We start from the raw sequence: 21,631 nt of genomic DNA on the forward strand, positions 1-21,631 counted from the left end.
ATTTTTTTTAATACTTCTTAAATTTTGTCTCCTGTTTTTTTTTAATTCTCAATATTTTGTTTACATTCTGTCCAAATTGAAATGAAATGGGATATATACTTAAATCTAAAGTTTTAGTTGTCACACATTTATGTCTAATATACATATATTTTTTATAAGTAACTTTAATGCCATTTGGAGAATATACTATAATTAAACTTATCATTTAAAAATACAATATCATTTTAATTGATTTCGAAATATACATTTTATTTCAAATAAAAAATACTCATAATATTAATGTATCAGCATTATATATATAAGATTTTTTTTTATATAAACTAACATTCTAAAAGTATATAGGATGTAATTTATTAAAGAATATTTAAAAACATTAATTCATATAATAAAGTATTAAGTAACTTAATAACTTAAGTAACTAATATTACATATTAATATTTGGTAAATCGAATTTTAGGTATTTATATTTGGTGCATTCGTCTAAGGTAATTAAGGAAGATGTAAATTGTAGTAAAGAAACTTATACAAGTTTCTTAGGCTAATATAATTTATTGTACATACAGATTAGTTTATGTACAGAATAAGAAAACCTTCGTCAGTTTTCAAATAAATTCCTAAATGATCTCTTAAACTCTTAGTACCTTTTGAATCTAAACATCAAATCATTGCGACGCAATATGTCATTCTGGATCGGTTAAGCAGATTATCGCTACATACTGAGCACACGAAATGGATCTAAATGTGACGACCGTTTTTTACCTCGATTGTACATACAGAAAAGTTTTTTACCATTTTCGGCTTCCAACATTGTTTTAAAAGGATTTGACGCGCAACGGACTAAATTTCTTTATGAGTCGTTCATGGTTTTTAAAAAATAATCTCGTGGAATCTTAAGAATAATAGTCCAGACAAGGAAATCTATTACTAATAACTAATATTCTGTATTTAACCCAATAAATATCTAAGTAAAATACACGTTAGGATTATTTATGTCACTGACATTCAATGAGTAATAGAATTGCAATGCAATTCAATATTTAATGCAAAAATGCAATGCAATATTCAATTGAATAATTAGAGCCATATCAGTATTTAATCGGCATCATCCCGCAGTATTTCAAAATATGACGAGGGACTATTATTACCATATAAAAGGTAGTGAAAATGGTACATGGTATAATTAATTAATTATTTGGTCAAGTACGCCAGCGGAAAAATACCAAATATAAGAATAAAGTACTAGAAATTTCCATTTTATTTACCAAAGATGTTTAGGAAAATATCGGTGTTTTGATTTTTAAACGACATTGATATGCAAGGTCTCCGATGGATTGAGCGGTATTTTATAGTTACAATACAAAAAATTGTGTTCCTTTTGATAAATTTGGTGGATTGAGCGGCATTTCATAGTTTCAAAAAATTTATATTATTATATTTAGACGACAAAATACTATGAGATGATAATCAGAATGAGACTGAATAAGGTTATAATATGTTAGATGCTAATCTATTAAACAAAACTATTGAAAAGCCAAAACGATCAATCAAAATTTGGAAAAGATAAAGCCAAACAACTAGGTAAGCCATCGGGTGAAAGTAGAGTAATTAGGAATACTGGTTTACGAATAAAGTACAAAAACTTGCTCACAAGCGAAGTTAGTACATTTTTTGTGTTGAAGACTTCTGACTTTATAGCGTAAAGTCAAATCTCTTTTGTTTAAGAATTTACGCACTAATATACATTTATTGGCATTTGTCATCGTTTTTAAAATTTAAGTAAATATTATTTAATTCCATGTTGGAAATCGCAAAGGTTGTGCGAATAAATATACTATATAGTACGCGGAAACAATCATCATAATTACTATCCCTTTATAATGTATTAATATCGGTAAAAACATAACGAAAGTTAATATTCACGGCGGCAGTAGTATCCCAACGAACGACATTTCTGGCAGAGATGTTGAGGATGGATCTTTGACTGATCGCTGACATCCAGTCCGTCAGGTTTTTCCAAAGGTCTCTGAAATCAAGTGATACTTCATATTTAATCTACCTATTGAGCACGATACTATTTTGCGGTTGTGATGTTATGTAGTTTATTGTTTACTTTAAACTATATGACTTGTTTTCATATTGAATAAAATAAGTGAATAATCAAATTGACAAAAAAGTTTCGTTAGCTGGTTCTTCTTAGGTCAGGGTGCTTTCTTTTCCAAACCGGTGTTAATGTTTTATTAGACTATTAATAAGTAAGTATAATGCTATTGAATAAATGAATTTAAGTTTGAATTTGAAGATGAATCCAAACCAAAAAGAGAGAGAAAGAGATATAATAAATGATTTGTATTTTATCTCACCTGTTTATGAGGGAATACGTTAATCCGACACTTGATACACTCTTGACCATTATTGGCCCAGGAGTTACCGCTCATCCACTTGCGTTTGCACTTTGGACACTTGTACTCGCCGAAACAACGTTTCTTTCCTTGGTAAGGTGTCAAACCTTCGCCTTTCGGTCGGGCCTGGAATCATAACATTATTTTATTTTAATTTCTGTTGGCATGAGTAACGTATACAGAAGTATCACGACTTTTTCTTCTGACTCTTCTACTTGCAAACTAGGTACTATGTGATCCATACGTAACTTTTTCCCAAGAAGTGTTTTGTTTCCTAATATCTCATGCGCACAACCAATATGTTTCCAATTTCAAATTTGGAAATTTAGAAACTGGCGTTTGTTTACTGAGCATCTTCAAGGCGAAAAAGATGAATCAAGTGCGCAATTACAATTTATTTGATTATTATAAGGGCATGTTCCAAATAATAAAACATAGGTATAAATTCCCTTTTACAAATAAACTTTACAAAACAGTTGTATGGTAATACAAAGCGTTGGGATTTTCATTCAAATTATATTGATGTCAGTAAGAGATAAATTGATTGATATATTCAAAATTTGTCATGAAATTTATTCAACCCTGAGTTTGAAACGGTTTTTGTAACAATCAGCTTTGTTCCAATCTGTAATTGGATACGCAAATCAATGCTTTCCTTTTAAAGCAAAGTTGAGAGTTCAAGTATAAACGCTATCGTGACAAAACAGAGGCTCTTTATATCGAAACAAGTGTACCAAACTAATCTCGTGAACATAAATCAAAGTAGTGACTTTACAACTAACAACTTTATCACCGTGGCAACAAGAAAAAACCTTCTAGGTTTTCTTTTTTTAATAATTATTTCGGTATAACCGTTCATTTAACAGAATAAATGTGAATTAACAAATAATATAACGATTATTTTATGAATAATGTAATTGACATCACACTATAAATTATGTTTGTGGTTGCGGAATCTACCTCGTGTGTTTAATTTGTATATATTTTTTATATCATGTTCAATTGTAAAAGAGAAATTAGTTAGGAATTTGAGAATCTAGCAATTCGCAATGTTAATACTTACGTTGTTATAATTGTTAACAGTTTATTTTGCTCCTAATTCTTCTCTTCCAATCAAGGATATAATTTAATCCTATTAGTAACCGAACGACCCAATGAAATCAGACGTTCGAAATAATATGTTATGAAAATTACTTTATTGTTTTTCATTTTTTATATAACACCGTATAATTGTAAATACCGTTAGATTATAATCTATCTCACGAGATCGCCAACTGTCGGATCATTGTAAACTGTACCATACTGCTTACAATTTAATGCATTATTATTGTTTATAATCTATCTATAAAATCTCTAATCTAATCAAAATATTATCTTATATTGAAAGTTCGTTATGAATTTTCGACAAATACAACGTATTTGGGCACATAACTTCGGTCCTCAAGCCATGTGTCGTTTTCTTTTGAATAAAGCTGTGCTATTTTTATATAATTATTTTTAATTTAGAATGTATGGTGAGGCGTCGACAGATCAATTTAACGATTATGACACATGGCTTCGATGAATTAATTTTGATGTTCCTTCCACGGTCGAAAATATGAATATAATTTTCAATAATCTGGCATAAAGCCAGTGAACAGCTGAAATAGCTACACATACAGAACACGTAGTTTTTGGTGATAACTTACGACAATGATTTTTTTAGATACACTTTAATGTGTATCATTGGTCTGTTGCAATTAAATACTATCGGTTTTGTTATCAGTTTGGAGTTGGCAGTGTCCCTCCGGTGTCTATGAACGTGTGTTGCAGTTGATCGGTTTCCAGAACTGTTGGATTGCCATTCTTGGAACTTGAAATGAAAGGCATAAAGAGCATACGAGGTGTTCCGGACAAACCTTACACAATACATTAAATACTACACTGCTATTATTTAGGTTTTCACTTGGGATATCATTCATGGATTGTGAATATAGAGGTTATTCCCTTAGTGGAAGTGTTTGGAGCATAATCAAACTCGCTACTCCATTGCGAGTTGGTAGATACACACTAAGAAGAATTATATTGATATAAGACCCAAGCAGAGTTTTCTCGCGATGTGCTCCTTCACTATTTGCTTGGGTTTGAACCAGCAATGGTCAAATAAGGTTCTAGCATTCTAACCACGGCTCTGTATCCCTTAAATTTCGAAGTCAATATTACGAATTATTCTGATAATTCACGATCGTTTTCTGCGGTGATTTTCGAGTCACAGAATAGCTGCACTGTAACTTAAAATGTACCTTATTATATTCTCTATGAATAAAAATAATTTGTAGTATATCCTGTGTCATGATATAATAGAGAATTGCACAGGTTACCTGTATATATGTATGTATCTATCTTTATAATATCAGTAACATACATCACACGAACATAAGGTACGTACAAGGTGAACGCACGGCGATGTATAAAACCATTGAACGTGATTGCTGTACCTTTATCTAGTTAGTTAGATACATCATGTGCATACAAATACTCATATATAAGAAATAAGACCAGTGTTTTTGGCTCTTAAAATGTATTTTTTTTTCTGTTTCTCATCTATATTAATCATTTCGAACAGGTCTACGATAGTAACCAAAAACTAATGATTTTAGTCGACATAATATATCTGCAGAATTCGTATTTGAGATACAATGAAACTGAAAGAACGACATCACAATTTAAGGGCAATTTTTGACGTTAACGGATGCGTTCAGAAAGCTGTGTGTGAATACAATACAAAGCTGTTAAATCACAATGTTTGTAAAATTATTATTATATACTTACATATACATAATATAATATTAAATAATTGTTTCAACTGAAGCCGAGTTTTCATCTAGTATAAAAAATCGGCTTCGATATATGGTGATAATTTTAAGTACAGAGGCCCAATTGAGACTAATAAGAAGTTATTATGCTTTTCTATCACATGACATATATGTGCTTATCAATAGCCCGAATATTGAGGGTAGGTTAACATAGTAAATATGTGACGGTAAGTACCCCGGACTATTGCCAACGTTAGGGTCTGATCTTATGTCCCTTGTATCTATAACTACATTGATCCTGAAAATCTTGAAAAAGTTTAGCATTGTATTTATTACCTGTGGACAATCTCCAATGTAGTGTCCTTTCTTGAAGCACAAGTGGCACATGTAGGCCGGGGGCGGGGGTCGCGGGGGACGGCGAAGGGAGAGCGCCGTCAGCTGTTCTGCCAGCGAGCTGGTATCGTCTGCTTGGTGCGTGGAGCCCGTCGCGGCGGTCGGTAGTGGACCCCATACTGATCCCGGTACCCACTGTAAAATATTATCATAGCATATCTTTTAATCACGAGTCGAAGTAGCCCAGTGGTTAGAACGCGTGCATCTTAACCGATGATTGCGGGTTCGAACCCAGGCAAGCACCGCTGATTCATGTGCTTAATTTGTCTTTATAATTCATCTCGTGCTCAGCGGTGAAGGAAAATATTGTGAGGAAACCTGCATGTGACAAATTTCATAGAAATTCTGCCACATGTGTATTCCACCAACCCGCGTTGGAACAGCGTGGTGGAATATGTTCCAAACCTACTCTTCAAAGGGAGAGGAGGCCTTTAGCCCACCAGTAGGAATTTACAGGCTGTTGTTGTTGTTGTTGTTGTTGTATATCTTTTAATCAAAGATTATGACGTAGAATGTCAACCAAATCGAATTGACCAATTAGCGCATGTTTCATTTCCATAATGTTTATTTCAACCAATCGGCGTTGAGATAAGTCGGACTTTGGCAATGATCCGATCTATCCGACGATTGTCCGACGACATTGATTTAGAACAGTGCTCAGTTGATTTATTCGCGTTTACGTGCTTTAGGTCTAAGTGGCTTTAATTCAACATAGATAATTTTGACAGTCTGATGGTTGAGATCGATGTTCACTGAGATATATAATTATATATTCTATAACTAGCAGACTCGCTCGCATTTTGGGGTATAAGTTGTCATGAATCAGACAAAAAAAGTAGAGGCTGTCCTTTCTTGGAATTCAAGTTTGCTTCTTATCAAATTGCATCAAATTCGGTTCAGCGGTCGTGAAAGAGCGACAGACAAAAATACAGAGATACTTTCACATTTATAATATTAATAATGCAGCTTATTATGGGAGGCAAAATATAAAAATAGAAGTGTTATGTACCAATAAATATATAGATAACTAAATAACTATATAGCTCTCAGTTAAAAAAAAAAACAATTCTTAGGAAAAACTAAATAAGAAACAAGCCAATTGTGAGTCGGACTAGCGTACCGAGGGTTCCGTAGAAGTGCTTACCAGACATGATTTTTTGTCGTTCTTATGAACGACAAAAAATCATGTCTGGTGTATTAAATAACACAAAAACATCATCTATGAAAATTTAAACTGTCAAACTATCATAATTCTTGAGATACAGTATGGTGACAGTGGGATGAAAAGCGGAGTTTAGGATCAGGAGTTTTTTTTTATTTTGACTTACTCCAAAAAGAAATTAATATGAATTCTAGAACAATACAAAAACATTAACAGAGTATAGGGTCGGTTACATCAACAATAGATTGTCGTTAACAACTGCGCGTGATTGTAATCAATACGACGCGATGCGGGGTCGATTAGACAAATGAAATCGCAGTAAATAACGTACTTCCATTGGTCGGGCGGCGCGCGCGCATCTGTTTAACGAATTACGTACCGATTCGTTCCAATTCTAAGACGCGTGCGTTGACGCGCTGACTCACCAAATCTTTGTATCTCCGGGAGTCAAAAAACTGGTGTTCGTAAGTAGTTTAAATATCTAAGCGCGACAATTTGGTAGAGGATTCTAGGTACAACATCTGTGGTACACATTTTCCAAATATATTGACAATATATATTTTATAATGATCTATAATAGAATTGTAGGATAAATTACAGGAAATTAAAATAAAACTAGTTATAACGGATTTGAATCGCGTATATTAATTATTTTTTGACATCCCGACGTTTCGAGCACTTTACAGCGTTCGTGGTCACGGGTAGACTAAGTTGGCATTTGTCTATTTGAAGAACAAAAGATATATTATTTACAACTACCGCCATGGGTCGTTGACGGTTCCGTTATAACTAGTTTTATTTCAATGTGTAATAATCGCGAAAATTTAAGACAACATTACAGGAAATTAAGTTGGAGATACATGTGTGTCAGTATAACGCTAGGTAGGCTGACTGGCAACCTGCTGGTAATTTGTTACCACAAACCGAAGAAATCGGTACATTATATTGATATCGATTTATGAAATATAAAGTATTCTTTTAAATCACCTATGCACCAATCTTGGAAACTAGAATGTTACGTCCCTGATGCGTAAAGTTACACTGGCTTAAACTTTAAAAAAGAACACAGTTATAATAAATATTGCTGCTTGGTGTTAGAATATGTTTATGTGATGAATGGATACCTATCTAGATGGGCTTGTACGACGCTCTACAGACGCTTAAAATTTAGACGATTTGGATGTTAATACAGTGCAATCTTAATATAACGAATTCCTCGATTTAACAAATTCTTCGTTATCCCCTTGAATTACATTGCGAACATTTTTTGCGAACAACCTCTTTATAACGAATTTTCAAGTGTCAAGAAAAAGTATAAATACCTCTAATTAACGAATGTTGTCAATCCAAAACCTTTATATAAAGTTCCCACCAAGATATGTACCCACTTTTACGTATTTTACTGCAATTTATTTAGATTATGAATGTAAGAAAAAGTTTTTGTTACCTACCTAATTGTTTTTAAATAGAAAATACATACAGTAATTTGATGAAAATTTGTTATCATTTATTAGTAGAAGTTCTTTATAACAAGATGACCTCTTTATAACGGTAATCAGACCAACCTAACCTCAGCATAACAAACCTCAGTTCAACGAATTACTTGATATAACGAATATTTACTTGTTCCCTTGCGATTTGTGATATCGAGGTTGCACTGTATATTAACACGTTCAATGCGGATCGAGGTTTAATACGCCTCGTGAATGTCTCCCTGCGCTGCGGATAAGAAAAACATATATTTGTCTATTGTGCGGAGGCCGTAACATCTATTAGATATATAGTAGGATTGATAAATATATTATATGATGCCATTTGAAAACAAAATCGTGTACCTACTTTAATACGGGGTCTCTTTGACCACGTACCGCATCGAAGAAATTAAATTCGATCACATCAAATTATCACATTCCATCAGTGTTTTAGTTTCTTAAATGCTACGGGTTCTAAAAAGCCCCGTACCGGTATTATGATAATATTCGTACGAGGTCTTAAACGCCTCGTAACTCGCATGGATAAAAGTAAAAAATATTATGTCGGGCTTAGGCTTAGTGTTCCGGGCATACTAACAGTCTAGAAGTTAATATAGACTACTAACATTAATATTGGAAAAGTAACTATCAATCTGTTTATTTTCTCATCACGATCGTAATGGAATTTGTCATTGAATTAAGAAACGAGTTTTACAGATAAAAAAACTCAGACGGTAGACGAAAACATCTATTCATTGATAATTTTATTACCTTGTTTACAAATATCCCTCGGTCGGTAAGAATACAGACTTAAACATTGGTCTATGTCCGTATCCAAGATTTAACGAATTGTTACAGTAAATATGGCGATCGATATTTGAGTTACGAGTAACGAACGGTTAAACGTTCATATGTACCTACTATATACATATTTTTTTATTTCATACATCCGCTCTTTTTCTTATATACGAGACAATATGAGACATCATCACATACATTACTCTGATCCCAATGTAAGTAGCTATAGCACTTGTGTTATGGAAAATCAGAAGTAACGAAGGTACCACAAACACCCAGACCCAAGACAACATAGAAAACTTATGGTAATCTACATCGACTCGGCCGAGAATCGAACCCGGGACCTCGGAGTGGCGTACCCATGAAAACCGGTGTACACACTGCTCGACCAGGGAAGTCGCCATACGAGATAATAATTTACAAGATTTCCTTTAAACAGGATATTAAGTATTTTGACATCTAAGCAAATAATTCAAATAAGTTAAAAACATAAATAATCTTAACGAATCAGTTTGTTATATTGAAATTTAATGGATCGATTCTGATTTTGGTAGTTGTTCTAATTATGTAGAACATTAAAAATTGGTAATTGAATACGTTACGGTGTCAAAACCTCATTTAATTGCATCTTTCTTTGAAAACGACACGTTAGAATTTCACGACTCGACATTTTCCAGCTGTGTACGATAAATCTAGACTTTTTTATGTTTGTTTACAAAAATAACTTTAGGTGTTGAATTTTGGAGGGAAAGGAGATTAGTCTCTTGAACTTTTTCAGACGTTTGGTAAATAAATTCTGAGTTTATTGGAATGGTTTTTTAAATGTTGAGTCATGTTTAAATGAGTGTTTTTAGCCAGTTTAAGAATAGGGCCAGATTAGGCCAGTTTTCCAAACACTTAAGACCAAAAGTGGGAGTTGGAGAAAAGCTAAAATTTTAGGTCCACTGGACAAATTCATCCCTTGCTCAGCTGTGGATATCGTCAGGAAATCTTTATTTGTCAAATAATAGGCTACCATATAATTTGTATTCACTGTATTTCTTAACTATGGGATCAACATAAACGAAGCCCCAAGTTTTCCTGGCCTTTGCCCCGTAACAATATGAGATTATTTTTATCACCAATGGATGAATATTTACTTCAGTAGTTTGTTTCTGAATCTCACGAATGTCTTGAAAAATCTGTTAAAGTTTATAATGTAAAGAAGATAAATAACTTTTGCAGCGAATATCTTAATTATATCGCTGGAGTCATAAAATTTAAAGTTTGCTACGTGGGTGAAATTGGTTAAATATTGTGGATAACCTACACACTCGTTTTTCTTTTTGAAATCATCATTCGTTTGATTTTTTTTTTGTGTTTTTAAACAGCTGCGAATATAATTGAAGCGATTGAGACATCACTATAATATAGTGTTTATGTACGTTTGAATAAATACCAATTCTGCATACACACCAATCATACAAACCACACAGTCTCTCCAGATTTTCATGATTATCATTTTTATTACTTTAAGGCAAGACTCACGGCTTTACAAGCCTTACGAAGCACGTTTGGAAGTGAGAATCATTAATACTCCCTGTATTAATGATTCTCACTTCCAAACGCGAGGCTAATATACTGAGAATTTCTCGACGAATAAACCTAGGTGGTATGATCCATTACTTGATTTCTGATCTTTTGGGATTCTGAATTATTGATATTTTCATGATAAAGTGTTTTTTATTCTTCTTAGAATTTCCGTCTGTAGTTTTGTGATCCTTTACTTGATCTCTGATCTTTGGGATTCTGGATTATTCATATTTTCATGATAAAGTGTTTTTTAGTTTTCTCAGAATTTTCATCGGTCTATTCCAATATAACCGTCATTATTTGTGCAAACATACGTGACTCTTATGAGCGATGAATCGTTTTTAATAAATTGTAAAGTCATGCATGATCTTTCGTGCTTGAACACTTGTTAGATTTTTGAACCGAACGGCTTTCTAACAAATATTATGATACAAAAGTGAGTTTCTTGTTATGCTTTCTTTCTTTCTTTCTTTTAAGAGGATTATATTTTTTCATCAGTCTTCACAGACACGTGCTTGCCTTTCTTTATACCTGTATCTATATTCATTCATTTTGTTTATTAATGGAGCGGTACTTATTATACCAGTTTTGACGAAATAAAAAAATAAATTGGTAGTTCGGTTTTGTGTAACACCGTTGAAGTACCTAAATTATTCATATGATAAATTTTACATTTTCTTACATAAAAAATGTACATTGTTACGTCATATAAATGTACATTTTTGAATTACTATTTAATTTATTTTAAAGCTGACAGTGTAACGGTCTCATGCCTGAATATGAACGTATACCTAATAATGGCCCTCAGTTCTTAAGACAGTCAGAGCAAAGTGCGATCACATCGGATTTTGAGAATGAATAAAGTTAGGTGACTCTATTGTGTTTTTATATTTAAAGTAATAAACAGTACACCGCTTTCAGATTGCGTAGGTTGCCAGTCGTTATTGACTGTAGAGGAAGTTGTCGGTCATAAAAATATTATGTATACAATATGCTTTATATATAACTAGTTTTCACACGTTTGTAATGGGGGGATTAGGTTAGGTTAGGTTATAACCTATCCTTGATTATCTGTAATAACTACCTGTATGTAAAATTAGGTCATAATCAATTGAGCAGCTAAGAAATAAATAAACAATTTCGTTCGTTCATAGATTTTGTATGTTATACTAGCGACCCGCCCCCACTTCGCACGGGTGCAATGCTAATACAAAATATACTACAGACTATAGAATGTCTGACTTTTTTGAAGACCTTTATAATATATTCAATGCTGTTATTTTGATCTCGTAGAGTTTGCAATGTAAGCGCAAAAATGTGTTTATTTACATCACTTTAGAAACCTCTAAAATTATCAGTGTTTCTCAATTATATTATGGACATATTTTACATATAAACCTTCCTCTTGAATCAATTTGTCTATTAAAAAAATCCGCATTAAAATACGTTGCGTAATTTTAAAGATTTAAATGTATGAACAGACAGCGGTAAGCGACTTAGTTTTAGACAACATAATGATATGGGATTGTATATTCCTGTGCCTCGAGTTACTCCGTACGATCACTACGTCCGGAGGCCTTTGAGGCCTGACACCAACACCGCGCATTAATGTGCGCGTCAAATTAAATTTGACACTTTCCACTCTTAATTCAGTATGTTTATGTCAAGGCACGTAGTTATACCAGATACGTTATTATTCTATCGTAAGATAAAATATGATATGTAAAGCAGTTCCGTGAATTACGATTAACCGACCGATTTGAAAAACCAGCTGCCTCTTTGTTTTGTATTCAGTTGTAATTAACTTTTTTTTATAAAGGTATTACTCTTTGACTGCGTTGCTTCAAACAGTATTCATAGACAAAATTAATAAATTGTGAAGATTTATTGTTATATTTTGTTGCTTGCTTTGTTGGTCTATCGATTCAGTTCGGGTCGAGCCCGTGGTCAGTATAGGTGCATACTGTGTTGTTCTATTTTAAAAATCTCATACGATCCTTTAGTCTCCAAGTTTTGCATTTTAATAATAAATTTATAGAAGAGGACCCCTTTGTGATAAATTATAACAGTAAATTTAGTGCGGATAGTGTAAAAATCTACGTTTTTTCTCATTTTTAAATGAGCAAAATTATGAACATTGAACTTATAACAGTCATCGCTTTGTGCATCGGTTAGTGATATATGTGTCTGTGCTAATGAGTTTCATATTGAAAAAACCAAGCAAGTTCATTGAACTTTAACTTATCTTTTACACGGCACATATAGTTCCTAATATTTACAATCGTCATTAAGATATCCGTGGCGCAGTGGTTTACGTCGAGCTTTACATGCGATCATCCTGAGTTCGAGACCGACAAGACATAGTCTTTTTTCTTTTCAAGTGACTTTTAATTGAATATTCTCGACCTAATATCTTAACCAATAATGGATTTCTCATGCTGCAAAAAAACTACATCTGAGCCGGGAGGTCCTTTGGTGTGCACATCATGTGACCGCGAATTTCATTCGTCGTGTGTCCTACCCGATTCTTGTATTCTCGATGAACACCTAAAACAATCCTGGCGTTGTTTATCGTGCTCTAATAACTCACCTAAAAACGATACAAATAGTGGGCCTTCCAATAATATAACTAAACGACAGAGACAAAAAACCAATAAAAATGCTGCTTCATCCGACACGGTAATTACATGCTCAAATAAGAAAACTATGAATCAAGTATCAGCATCTTCAGACGATATCCGGCAAATTATAAAAGTCGAGTTTAAGGAAGCTTTTTTGAATTTCCAACATATTCTGGAAGATCTAAAATCTGAAATTACTGTTCTGCAGAAATCCCTTCAGTTTATGAGCGAAAACTATGAAGCCGTAACAAAAAGAATAGATATCGTCGAAAATAAATTTAAGACTTGTGACTCGTTAAAATCTGATTTTAAAAACCTGAGCTCATCTATAGAACTAGTACAGTCTGATTTAAATAAGAAGGAACAATGGTCACGCCGATCAAATATCGAAATAATTGGTGTCCCGGAATCTAAAAATGAAAATTTAATGCAGCTATTCAAAAATTTATCCAACCTGGTCAATCACACAGCATGTTCTAACAATGATATCGATTTTATTACTAGAGTTACACCTAAATCTAACGACAGCAAAAAACCTAGGCCAATTATAATTCGTTTTCTTTCCCGTTATAAAAAAGATGATTTTTTAGCTAAACTTCGGGAAAAAAAGCATTTAAAAGCTTCCGATATTGGTTATGCAGACAACAGTGGTCGCATTTATTTTAATGACCACTTAACTACTTTCAACAAAATGCTGTTGCGTAAAACTAAGACCTTAGCTCGTGAAAAGAATTATAAATACGTTTGGGTCAAGAACTGCTCAATTTTAATTAGAAAAAATGATACTTCTCCTATTTACCATATTAATGCCGAAATTGATTTAAAAAAAATTTAATCTGTACTTACAATTTGTATTTCTCGATGCATATATTTGAATATTTGATTGTTAATCTGTTTTTAAGAATTGCATTGCTATATTTATATAAAATATATCGACCAAATTACATAAGTGGGATTTGGAGAAAGATGAAACTATGCCCATATTCTGGACAATATTTCCACATTATGTTTATATATATGAATTCGGGTTGCTTATGTTTAATAATCTTGGTATTATCAACTAGACGGTTACTTTCCTTAACCGTTAGTTGGTTAGCATATAGTTATATTAAGATCTTATGGCTACTAAGGTGAATTTATTTTATCAAAATGTTCGAGGTCTACGCACGAAACTTAACAATTTATACTCGAATGTTCTTCATTCAGATTATGACGTGATTTGTTTGACTGAAACCTGGCTGTTACCGAGCATTCATGATTCCGAATTATTTGATTGCCGTTATACAATTTATCGTTGTGATCGTGATTATTCTTCCAGAAACGATTCTATGGGCGGAGGTGTTCTTATTGCCGTACGTAAGGGAGTGTCTGTTGGCGACGTGGTTATTAAACCTTCTAATAATGTATATTCCTGTGACATATTAAGTTTGTGTGTTAAAATTAAAAATAACAATAACCAATCTAGATGTAGAATTTACTGCTGCTATTTCCCTCAATGTAGTACACAATGCGATGACCTGATAAATTTCTACGAAAATATCTCCGAAACGCTTATTGTGAACCCTAGGGATATCTTTCTGATACTAGGGGATTTCAATATTCCTTTTGCGGATTGGTCAAGATCTAGTGATTCTACGTCAGCTCAAGTACACGGATCTAGTTCTCATGCACTTGTCACATCTATGTCAGCTTTCATGAATTTTAATAATTTGAAACAATATAATTTAATTCCAAATTACCATAACCGTCACCTTGATTTGATATTTAGTAACTCTTTATGCTTAGTTAGCCATTGTTTATCACCATTGGTTAAGGAGGATTTACATCATCCGGCTCTAGACATAGTCCTGAAGGATATTCACTTTAGTACCCTTAGAAATGCTCCCCGTACTATTCGTCTATTTAATAAAGGGAATTATGACATAATTAACAGTGAACTCTCTCGAGTGAATTGGTATGACCGCTTTCATGGACTGGATATAGAACAAGCAACTAACTTGTTCTACTTAATAGTAAACAAAATAATAGATACGCATATCCCTTCGAAAACGCTAATTGGTTCTAATAAATATCCAGTATGGTTTACACCTGCTCTAATAAAGGTTTCCAAAGAAAAGTTGAAATACCACAAAAAATGGAAAATCTATGAGAACTATAGCGATTATAGAACTTTCAGTTTTTTACGCGCTAAATACAAGCGCTTAGAGACTGAAAGTTATATAAAATACATAGAGTACGCGGAGATGATTCTAGTAAGAAATTCACGTTACTTTTGGACTTTTGTAAAATCTAAAAGGCAGTCGACTGAATTACCTGACGTGATGTTTTTGGACAGTATCTCAGCCGACAATGGCCATGATATTAGTGACTTATTTAATGGTTACTTTTATTCTTCCTTCGTTCAATCCAATTTTGACACAGTCCGTGGTGTCGATGAAATAAATAGCCTGGATTCTTATAATAATCACGCTCTTAACTTGGCTTCTGTTGACATTTCATTGTTTAGTGTCCAAAAATATTTAAAACAGCTTAAAATCAATAAAGGATCTGGGCCTGATGGAATCCCACCTCTTTTCTTAAATAAATGTTTTAAAACTATATCTTTACCTTTATATTTACTATTTTCTCTATCTTTAAGCTCATGTACTATGCCTTCTATTTGGAAAAAGTCCTTTGTCGTACCCATCTTCAAAAATGGTAATAGACATGACATAAGAAATTATCGGCCCATTTCAAAATTAAGTTGTATACCTAAATTGTTTGAGTTAATTATTTATGATATGATTTCTCCTTTAATACGTCCTTTAATCTTAAGAGAGCAGCACGGATTTGTCAACAGAAGGTCAACTGAAACGAACCTTTGTGAATTTACGGACATTGTTCTCGAGGCTATGGACGGAGGACATCAGGTAGATGTCGTGTACACTGATTATTCCAAAGCATTTGATAAGATTTCTCATAACATTCTTATTACTAAGTTACGGTCTATCGGTGTGCATGGCGATCTACTTCGCTGGATAGAGTCATATCTTAAAAATCGTAGTCAAGCTGTTACTATAAAAGGGTACTGCTCTTCATTTATTCCGGTACCATCCGGAGTCCCCCAAGGATCCCATTTGGGGCCCTTATTGTTTAATATTTACATAAATGATATCGATAAAGTATTTAAAAATTCTAACTTTTTATTATTTGCTGATGACAACAAAATTTTCAAAATTATACGTAATAATGAAGACTGTAAGCATCTACAGTGTGACATAAACTCTTTATATAATTACTGTAAAATTAATTCTCTTTTCTTAAATATTAAAAAGTGCAACGTTATTACATTTAGTCGTAAAAAAAACATTATAAAATACGACTACTATTTAAATGGTGAGATACTAAATAGAACTACATTGGTAAAGGACTTGGGTGTTTACCTGGATTCTAAATTACTCTTTGCTGAACACATTGATAAAATTACATCCAAAGCGTACAAAATGCTTGGTTTCATATTGAGGATTTCCAAGGAGTTTAAGCATGTTTCAACGTTTGTATTACTATACCAATCACTCGTAAGACCTCTTTTAGAATATGCTTCTACTGTTTGGAGTCCTCAGTATACAGTTCATATAGATAAAATAGAAAGGATACAACAAAAATTCATAAAACATTGCAAATTTAGGTCGTGCAGTAACCCGCAAACTTTAGAGCAGTATCAATCGTGTTATAATAGACGAATCGAACGCGATCAGGTCATGTTGTACAAAATTCTTCACAATTTGGTAGACTCGAACTATCTTCTTGGTGATCTTAATTTTAATTGTCCTAGAATCAACTCAAGACACAAACCAACATTTAGCTTACCAATAACTAGAACAAAATTTGCAAGTAACCGTTTTGTCTATAGAAGCTGTAAGCAATTCAACAATTTGTTCAATGAATTTGACATATTTTATCTTTCTCTCCCCAAATATAGGAAGTCGATTGAGGCTGTATTAAGCGATAACATTGTGTAATCTTATATCTCTTAGTGTATTGTTTTAAATATTATCTATTAATGTGAATTATTGTGTGAATTTATTATTTTAATTTACTATATTATTTACTGCCTTACTTAATTTTTAATTAGTCAATGTCAATGTAATATGTCTATCTATTTTTAAAGTTCGATTTAATTTAATTTAAATTAGCTTTGAAGACTGTTAAATTTAAAATTTTTATTAAATTGTAATAATAATTATTTGCATCTATACTGTAATTGTAAAAATTGTATGAATTATTTAACATAGGAAACAATTTAGGTTTAAGTAATAGTTTTTATGTTAAAATTTTTATGTATTCAATAGTTACTGTATGTTTCCAAAATAAATAAATAAATAAATAAATAAATAAGCTATGAATTAGTGTGTCGAATCTATAAGAGTTATCAGGTCAATATCAGTGCAGCCAGAAGTTTAAGTTCAAGAATACTTGGTGGTAGCGCTATGTGCTAGACCGTCTGGGTAGGTACCACCCACTCATCAGTTATTCTTCCGCCAAATAACAGAACTCAGTATTATTGTGTTCCGGTTTGAAGGGTGAGTGAGCCAGTGTAACTACAGACACAAGGGACATAACATCTTAGTTACCAAGGTTGGTGGCACATTGACGATGTAAAGAATAGTTAATATTTCTTACAGCGTCATTGTGTTGTGACCACTTACCATCAGGTGGCCCATATGTTCGTCCGCCAACCTATACCATAAAAAAAAGTTTGGAAGTTGATACAAACACTTCTGTGGCTCAAAACGAATCTTGGTCGCGACATATTGCTGTTCCATGTGATCACGAAAGATGAAAGGGATCTTATACCTGTGTTTGTGATATCATTTGAGTACTTCTCCTGAGAATTATAGAGATTGAATGTTGTGACCGGAATCAAAGAGGACACCTTTTTTTAAAAGGAGGTTTTACTTTGACTATTAACAAAGCACAATGAGAACCAATTTTTATTGACTCAGGAATAATTTTGCTGACGTATTTAGTTACTATTTTAGGGTCAAATACAAACTCATGCGATATCACAATTATGACTCAACATTATACTTTAGTTCTATAATATAATTCGTAGATCTATTTTGTTACAAGCATATTCGAAACTGGATGATAATTGTACTCAAATCACTTACTTTTTAAATATTATAATCAAAATCGATTAGCGCTTTTCATGATAACTTTAATATTCCCGTGTTTTTTAACTATCCTTAAAAACCTTTAAGGAACGAAAGGAGGAATATTATCTACTGACTTTCTAGACTATTTCTCTCGTTAAAATCTGTGACAAGAAGATTCTAAAATGACGGCCTCCATGGTCGAGTGTGTACACCTTTTCATGGGTACTCCACTCCGAGGTACCGGATCCGATTCTCCGTCGAGTCGATGTAGTTAATTAGTTTTTTATATTGTTTGGGTCTGGGTGTTTGTTGTACCTTTGTTACTTTTGATATTCCATATTGATATTTTCGTGAAACCAAAGAGACAGTAAATAATATATTTTTTTCAATGAAATACATGCAAGAACAAACTCATTCATTTCATAATTAAGCATTGTGATTGAGCTTTTATATTTCAGAGATACAAGACAAAGGACGCATAAAAGAGAATCAAAGATTTGCTTTATTAAATATCGGCAGATTAATTATTAAGGTATTAACAGACAGAGACACCGACAGACTTAAGCTAAAGTTATTTTGTTACTTAATTGTTTATAGATCATTCTCGATATTAAATTATCACGTTCTTCTTTACGAGTTAATTTAAGTAATGAATGTTAAAAAAGAACATTAATTTATTTTTAAAGTTCAGCAATGAATGTAAAAAAAAATATATTAATGAAAGAAAAAAGTTATAACAATAATCCCGGTTACAGCGTATTCAGCAGAATTTAAAATTTCCCGCCAATGTTTCTTTTTTTCTAATGTTGCCCACATCAAAAATCATGGCGACAACAAAAATATAATTTATAGTTTGAAAGTCGAACTAAACAGTAAGTTTTTAACAAAAAACATTCTGATCATTTAATGACGGCGCCATTTATAAACGTTATTCCGCTAAACGGTTTAATTAAACATTCGTTTCTCTCCTTCTGTCACGCTTGGTTTGAAATTTGAAAGAAGAAATAAGAGAATTGTTTATACTAGTTTCAATACAAATTATGAGTAAATCTGTTAGAGTTTGTATTAATAAAAAAAAAAATCGTATATATTCTACACAAGATTATATGGATGATAGCAGAGAGATCTTTAACATTTTTTTTTTTGATAAATACGTGCGAAAAAACTGGCCACTTCAAAAAGTTACTAAAAAAAGTAAAATTCACCAATGAGGTTAACGAACCTCATTCGCCTCGCTGCAGTCTCGGATGAAACTACATCTCATTGAGTAAGTACGACTCCAGTGAACTGCATTGCCTGTCTAGAACTGGGGCCGTTAACCACGTGTTTAAAATCGGGGAAGTCGATCGTAATGTTAATTTTAGACGGTACCTGCATGGTTTACATCACTTGCACCAAAACATAATGTATATGGTGGGGTCATGTGGTACAATAAATGACTAATTTGCGAGCGAGTTAAAAGTGAGTTCGTTTTTTTTTTTTATTTTTTTTTTTTTTAAATATCATTTATAGTTAAAGGATTAAAATTATGTATCTTATATTCCAATGAGTTTTTGATTTAATTTCGAATTTGATTTCGAATAGTAATTTAACATTTTTTTTTTATAAAAAGTTTTATTGAAATTTCTTATTTTATTCCATTTAATTTATAATTTTTAATATATAAAATGTTTTTGTAAAAAAAATTCTGTATTTTTTTTATTGATATTTTTTCCATTTTGATTTGATAGAATATTAATTTTTACGTTAATATTTAACGTAGGTTTATCGAATGATGCATCTATCTGTTATACCCATAATTATCCATTTATGAATCGTTTTGTATGTAAATTAATATATTAGTTATGCAATGGAACTATAAAATACAGAAGTGCCATGAAAAATCATTATCAATCGTTGATTTGTAAATTCTTCTATAGCTTTTTATTATAATAAGTATGTTATATATTACTCATTATATTTGCTAAATAGTTTTTGTATTGTTATTTACTAACTGGAATAACTACACAACCAATCCAATTTTCTAATCTAACCCAAATTTTTTAACGTATTGTTCGGCAAACATTTTATTGTTCTGTCATATATAAAGTATTAATAATTATTAAAAGAAATCCAATGAAAACACACGATATTAAAACTCGGCACACAAATTACAACACTTCACTGCGATAGAATTTCTTTGAAACGTCAAGCGTCTCCACAAATGTGTTAGAATCGCCGACAAGATGGACAGTTGTTCCCTTAAAATACACATTATGTTTACAAAAAGTGTTATACAAATATAATATCCATGTATATATAGATGAGATCCAGGAAATAGCGACTTAAGACATTTTTTTACCAAGTAATATGTTCCAATTATTATGTAGGTAATACTCGCAAGAAATATGATATATTGTAATTCTAATTATGTTGGATAGTTCTGATAATGTTATGAATCCAACGAGCACATGCCGAGTTACATAGAAGTACTATTTACAGTTCCCAACGTATTAATAAAAGTACTATAAATAAAACAGTCGATTATAAAATTACGTGAAGCCGGAGTTTGAAATTATCGTATACCTGATCGTTCTGATCGTGGGTGAGGTAGAGCCAGCCTAGCAGAGCCTGAGGACAGCCCTCCGCCTTGCCACACCATTGGGGCAAGTCACCGCCGATGGCGGTTGGTGACATCGCAGCATCGGTGTGACGTGATGCACTTAAAATTGCACTGCACATGCGATATCGATAATTTCCAACACTATTTTAATAAACGATGATAACTGTTGTAGAAATTGCAATTCGTAACAAGGAGTTCACGCGGGGAACATGGCATGGGAACGCGGCCGGGCCGACTGTTGATATTTTTGGAACGGAGTACGTCGAGCGGGATGCGCGCGCGCCGGCCACACTGTGACTAGCGGCGCTCCTTAAGACGGGAGATGTTGGGATTAGAGATGGCGACCACGCTGTTTTTTTTGTCGACGTATTATAAGTCACAGCAAATTTTGAAAACACAAAATTATTTTAATTAAATATTTCTTATGTAATAAATATACATCAAACTTTAGCTTATGAAATGTTTCTTTTTCAATAATTTCACTTGTCACATGTTCATATTTATGAGCTAAACTAAACTTTCAATGTGTAAAAAATTCATTCAGATTCATTTATGAGTAAACTAAATTTATTATTGTTATTAGTCTATATTCTGTTTTTAATGTAAGAGCATTGAAAACAATAATTTGTTAATTTACTAAACAGATAGCCGGGTAAATCTCATTAATAAATTTCTATCG

The 21,631-nt window shown here is 32.5% G+C and overlaps 1 protein-coding gene across 1 annotated transcript; it reads right to left on the reverse strand.

The window, feature by feature from the left end:
• Positions 1 to 789: 789 nt before the first annotated feature.
• Positions 790 to 21,261, reverse strand: LOC124537093 (zinc finger CCHC domain-containing protein 24-like). The gene is made up of 4 exons (XM_047113810.1): positions 20,916 to 21,261; positions 5,531 to 5,722; positions 2,361 to 2,525; positions 790 to 2,023 (listed from the first exon to the last, which is right to left on the reverse strand). Exons 1-4 carry the CDS (start codon positions 21,069 to 21,071, stop codon positions 1,910 to 1,912), a joined length of 627 nt encoding a protein of 208 aa, XP_046969766.1. The 5' UTR covers positions 21,072 to 21,261; the 3' UTR covers positions 790 to 1,909.
• Positions 21,262 to 21,631: the final 370 nt, after the last annotated feature.

The sequence above is a fragment of the Vanessa cardui genome, chromosome 17 (genome assembly GCF_905220365.1).
Source record: "Vanessa cardui chromosome 17, ilVanCard2.1, whole genome shotgun sequence".
Lineage (NCBI taxonomy): Eukaryota > Metazoa > Arthropoda > Insecta > Lepidoptera > Nymphalidae > Vanessa > Vanessa cardui.

Bases quoted from the DNA above. Each gene is read 5' to 3' on its own strand.
- LOC124537093 (XM_047113810.1), bottom strand. From the start codon at position 21,071: ATGTGCAGTGCAATTTTAAGTGCATCACGTCACACCGATGCTGCGATG. The intron at 5,723-20,915 runs GTATACGATAAT...AATATTTTACAG, and splicing joins CCCACGATCAGAACGATCAG to TGGGTACCGGGATCAGTATG. The intron at 2,526-5,530 runs GTAATAAATACA...TTATGATTCCAG, and splicing joins ACATTGGAGATTGTCCACAG to GCCCGACCGAAAGGCGAAGG.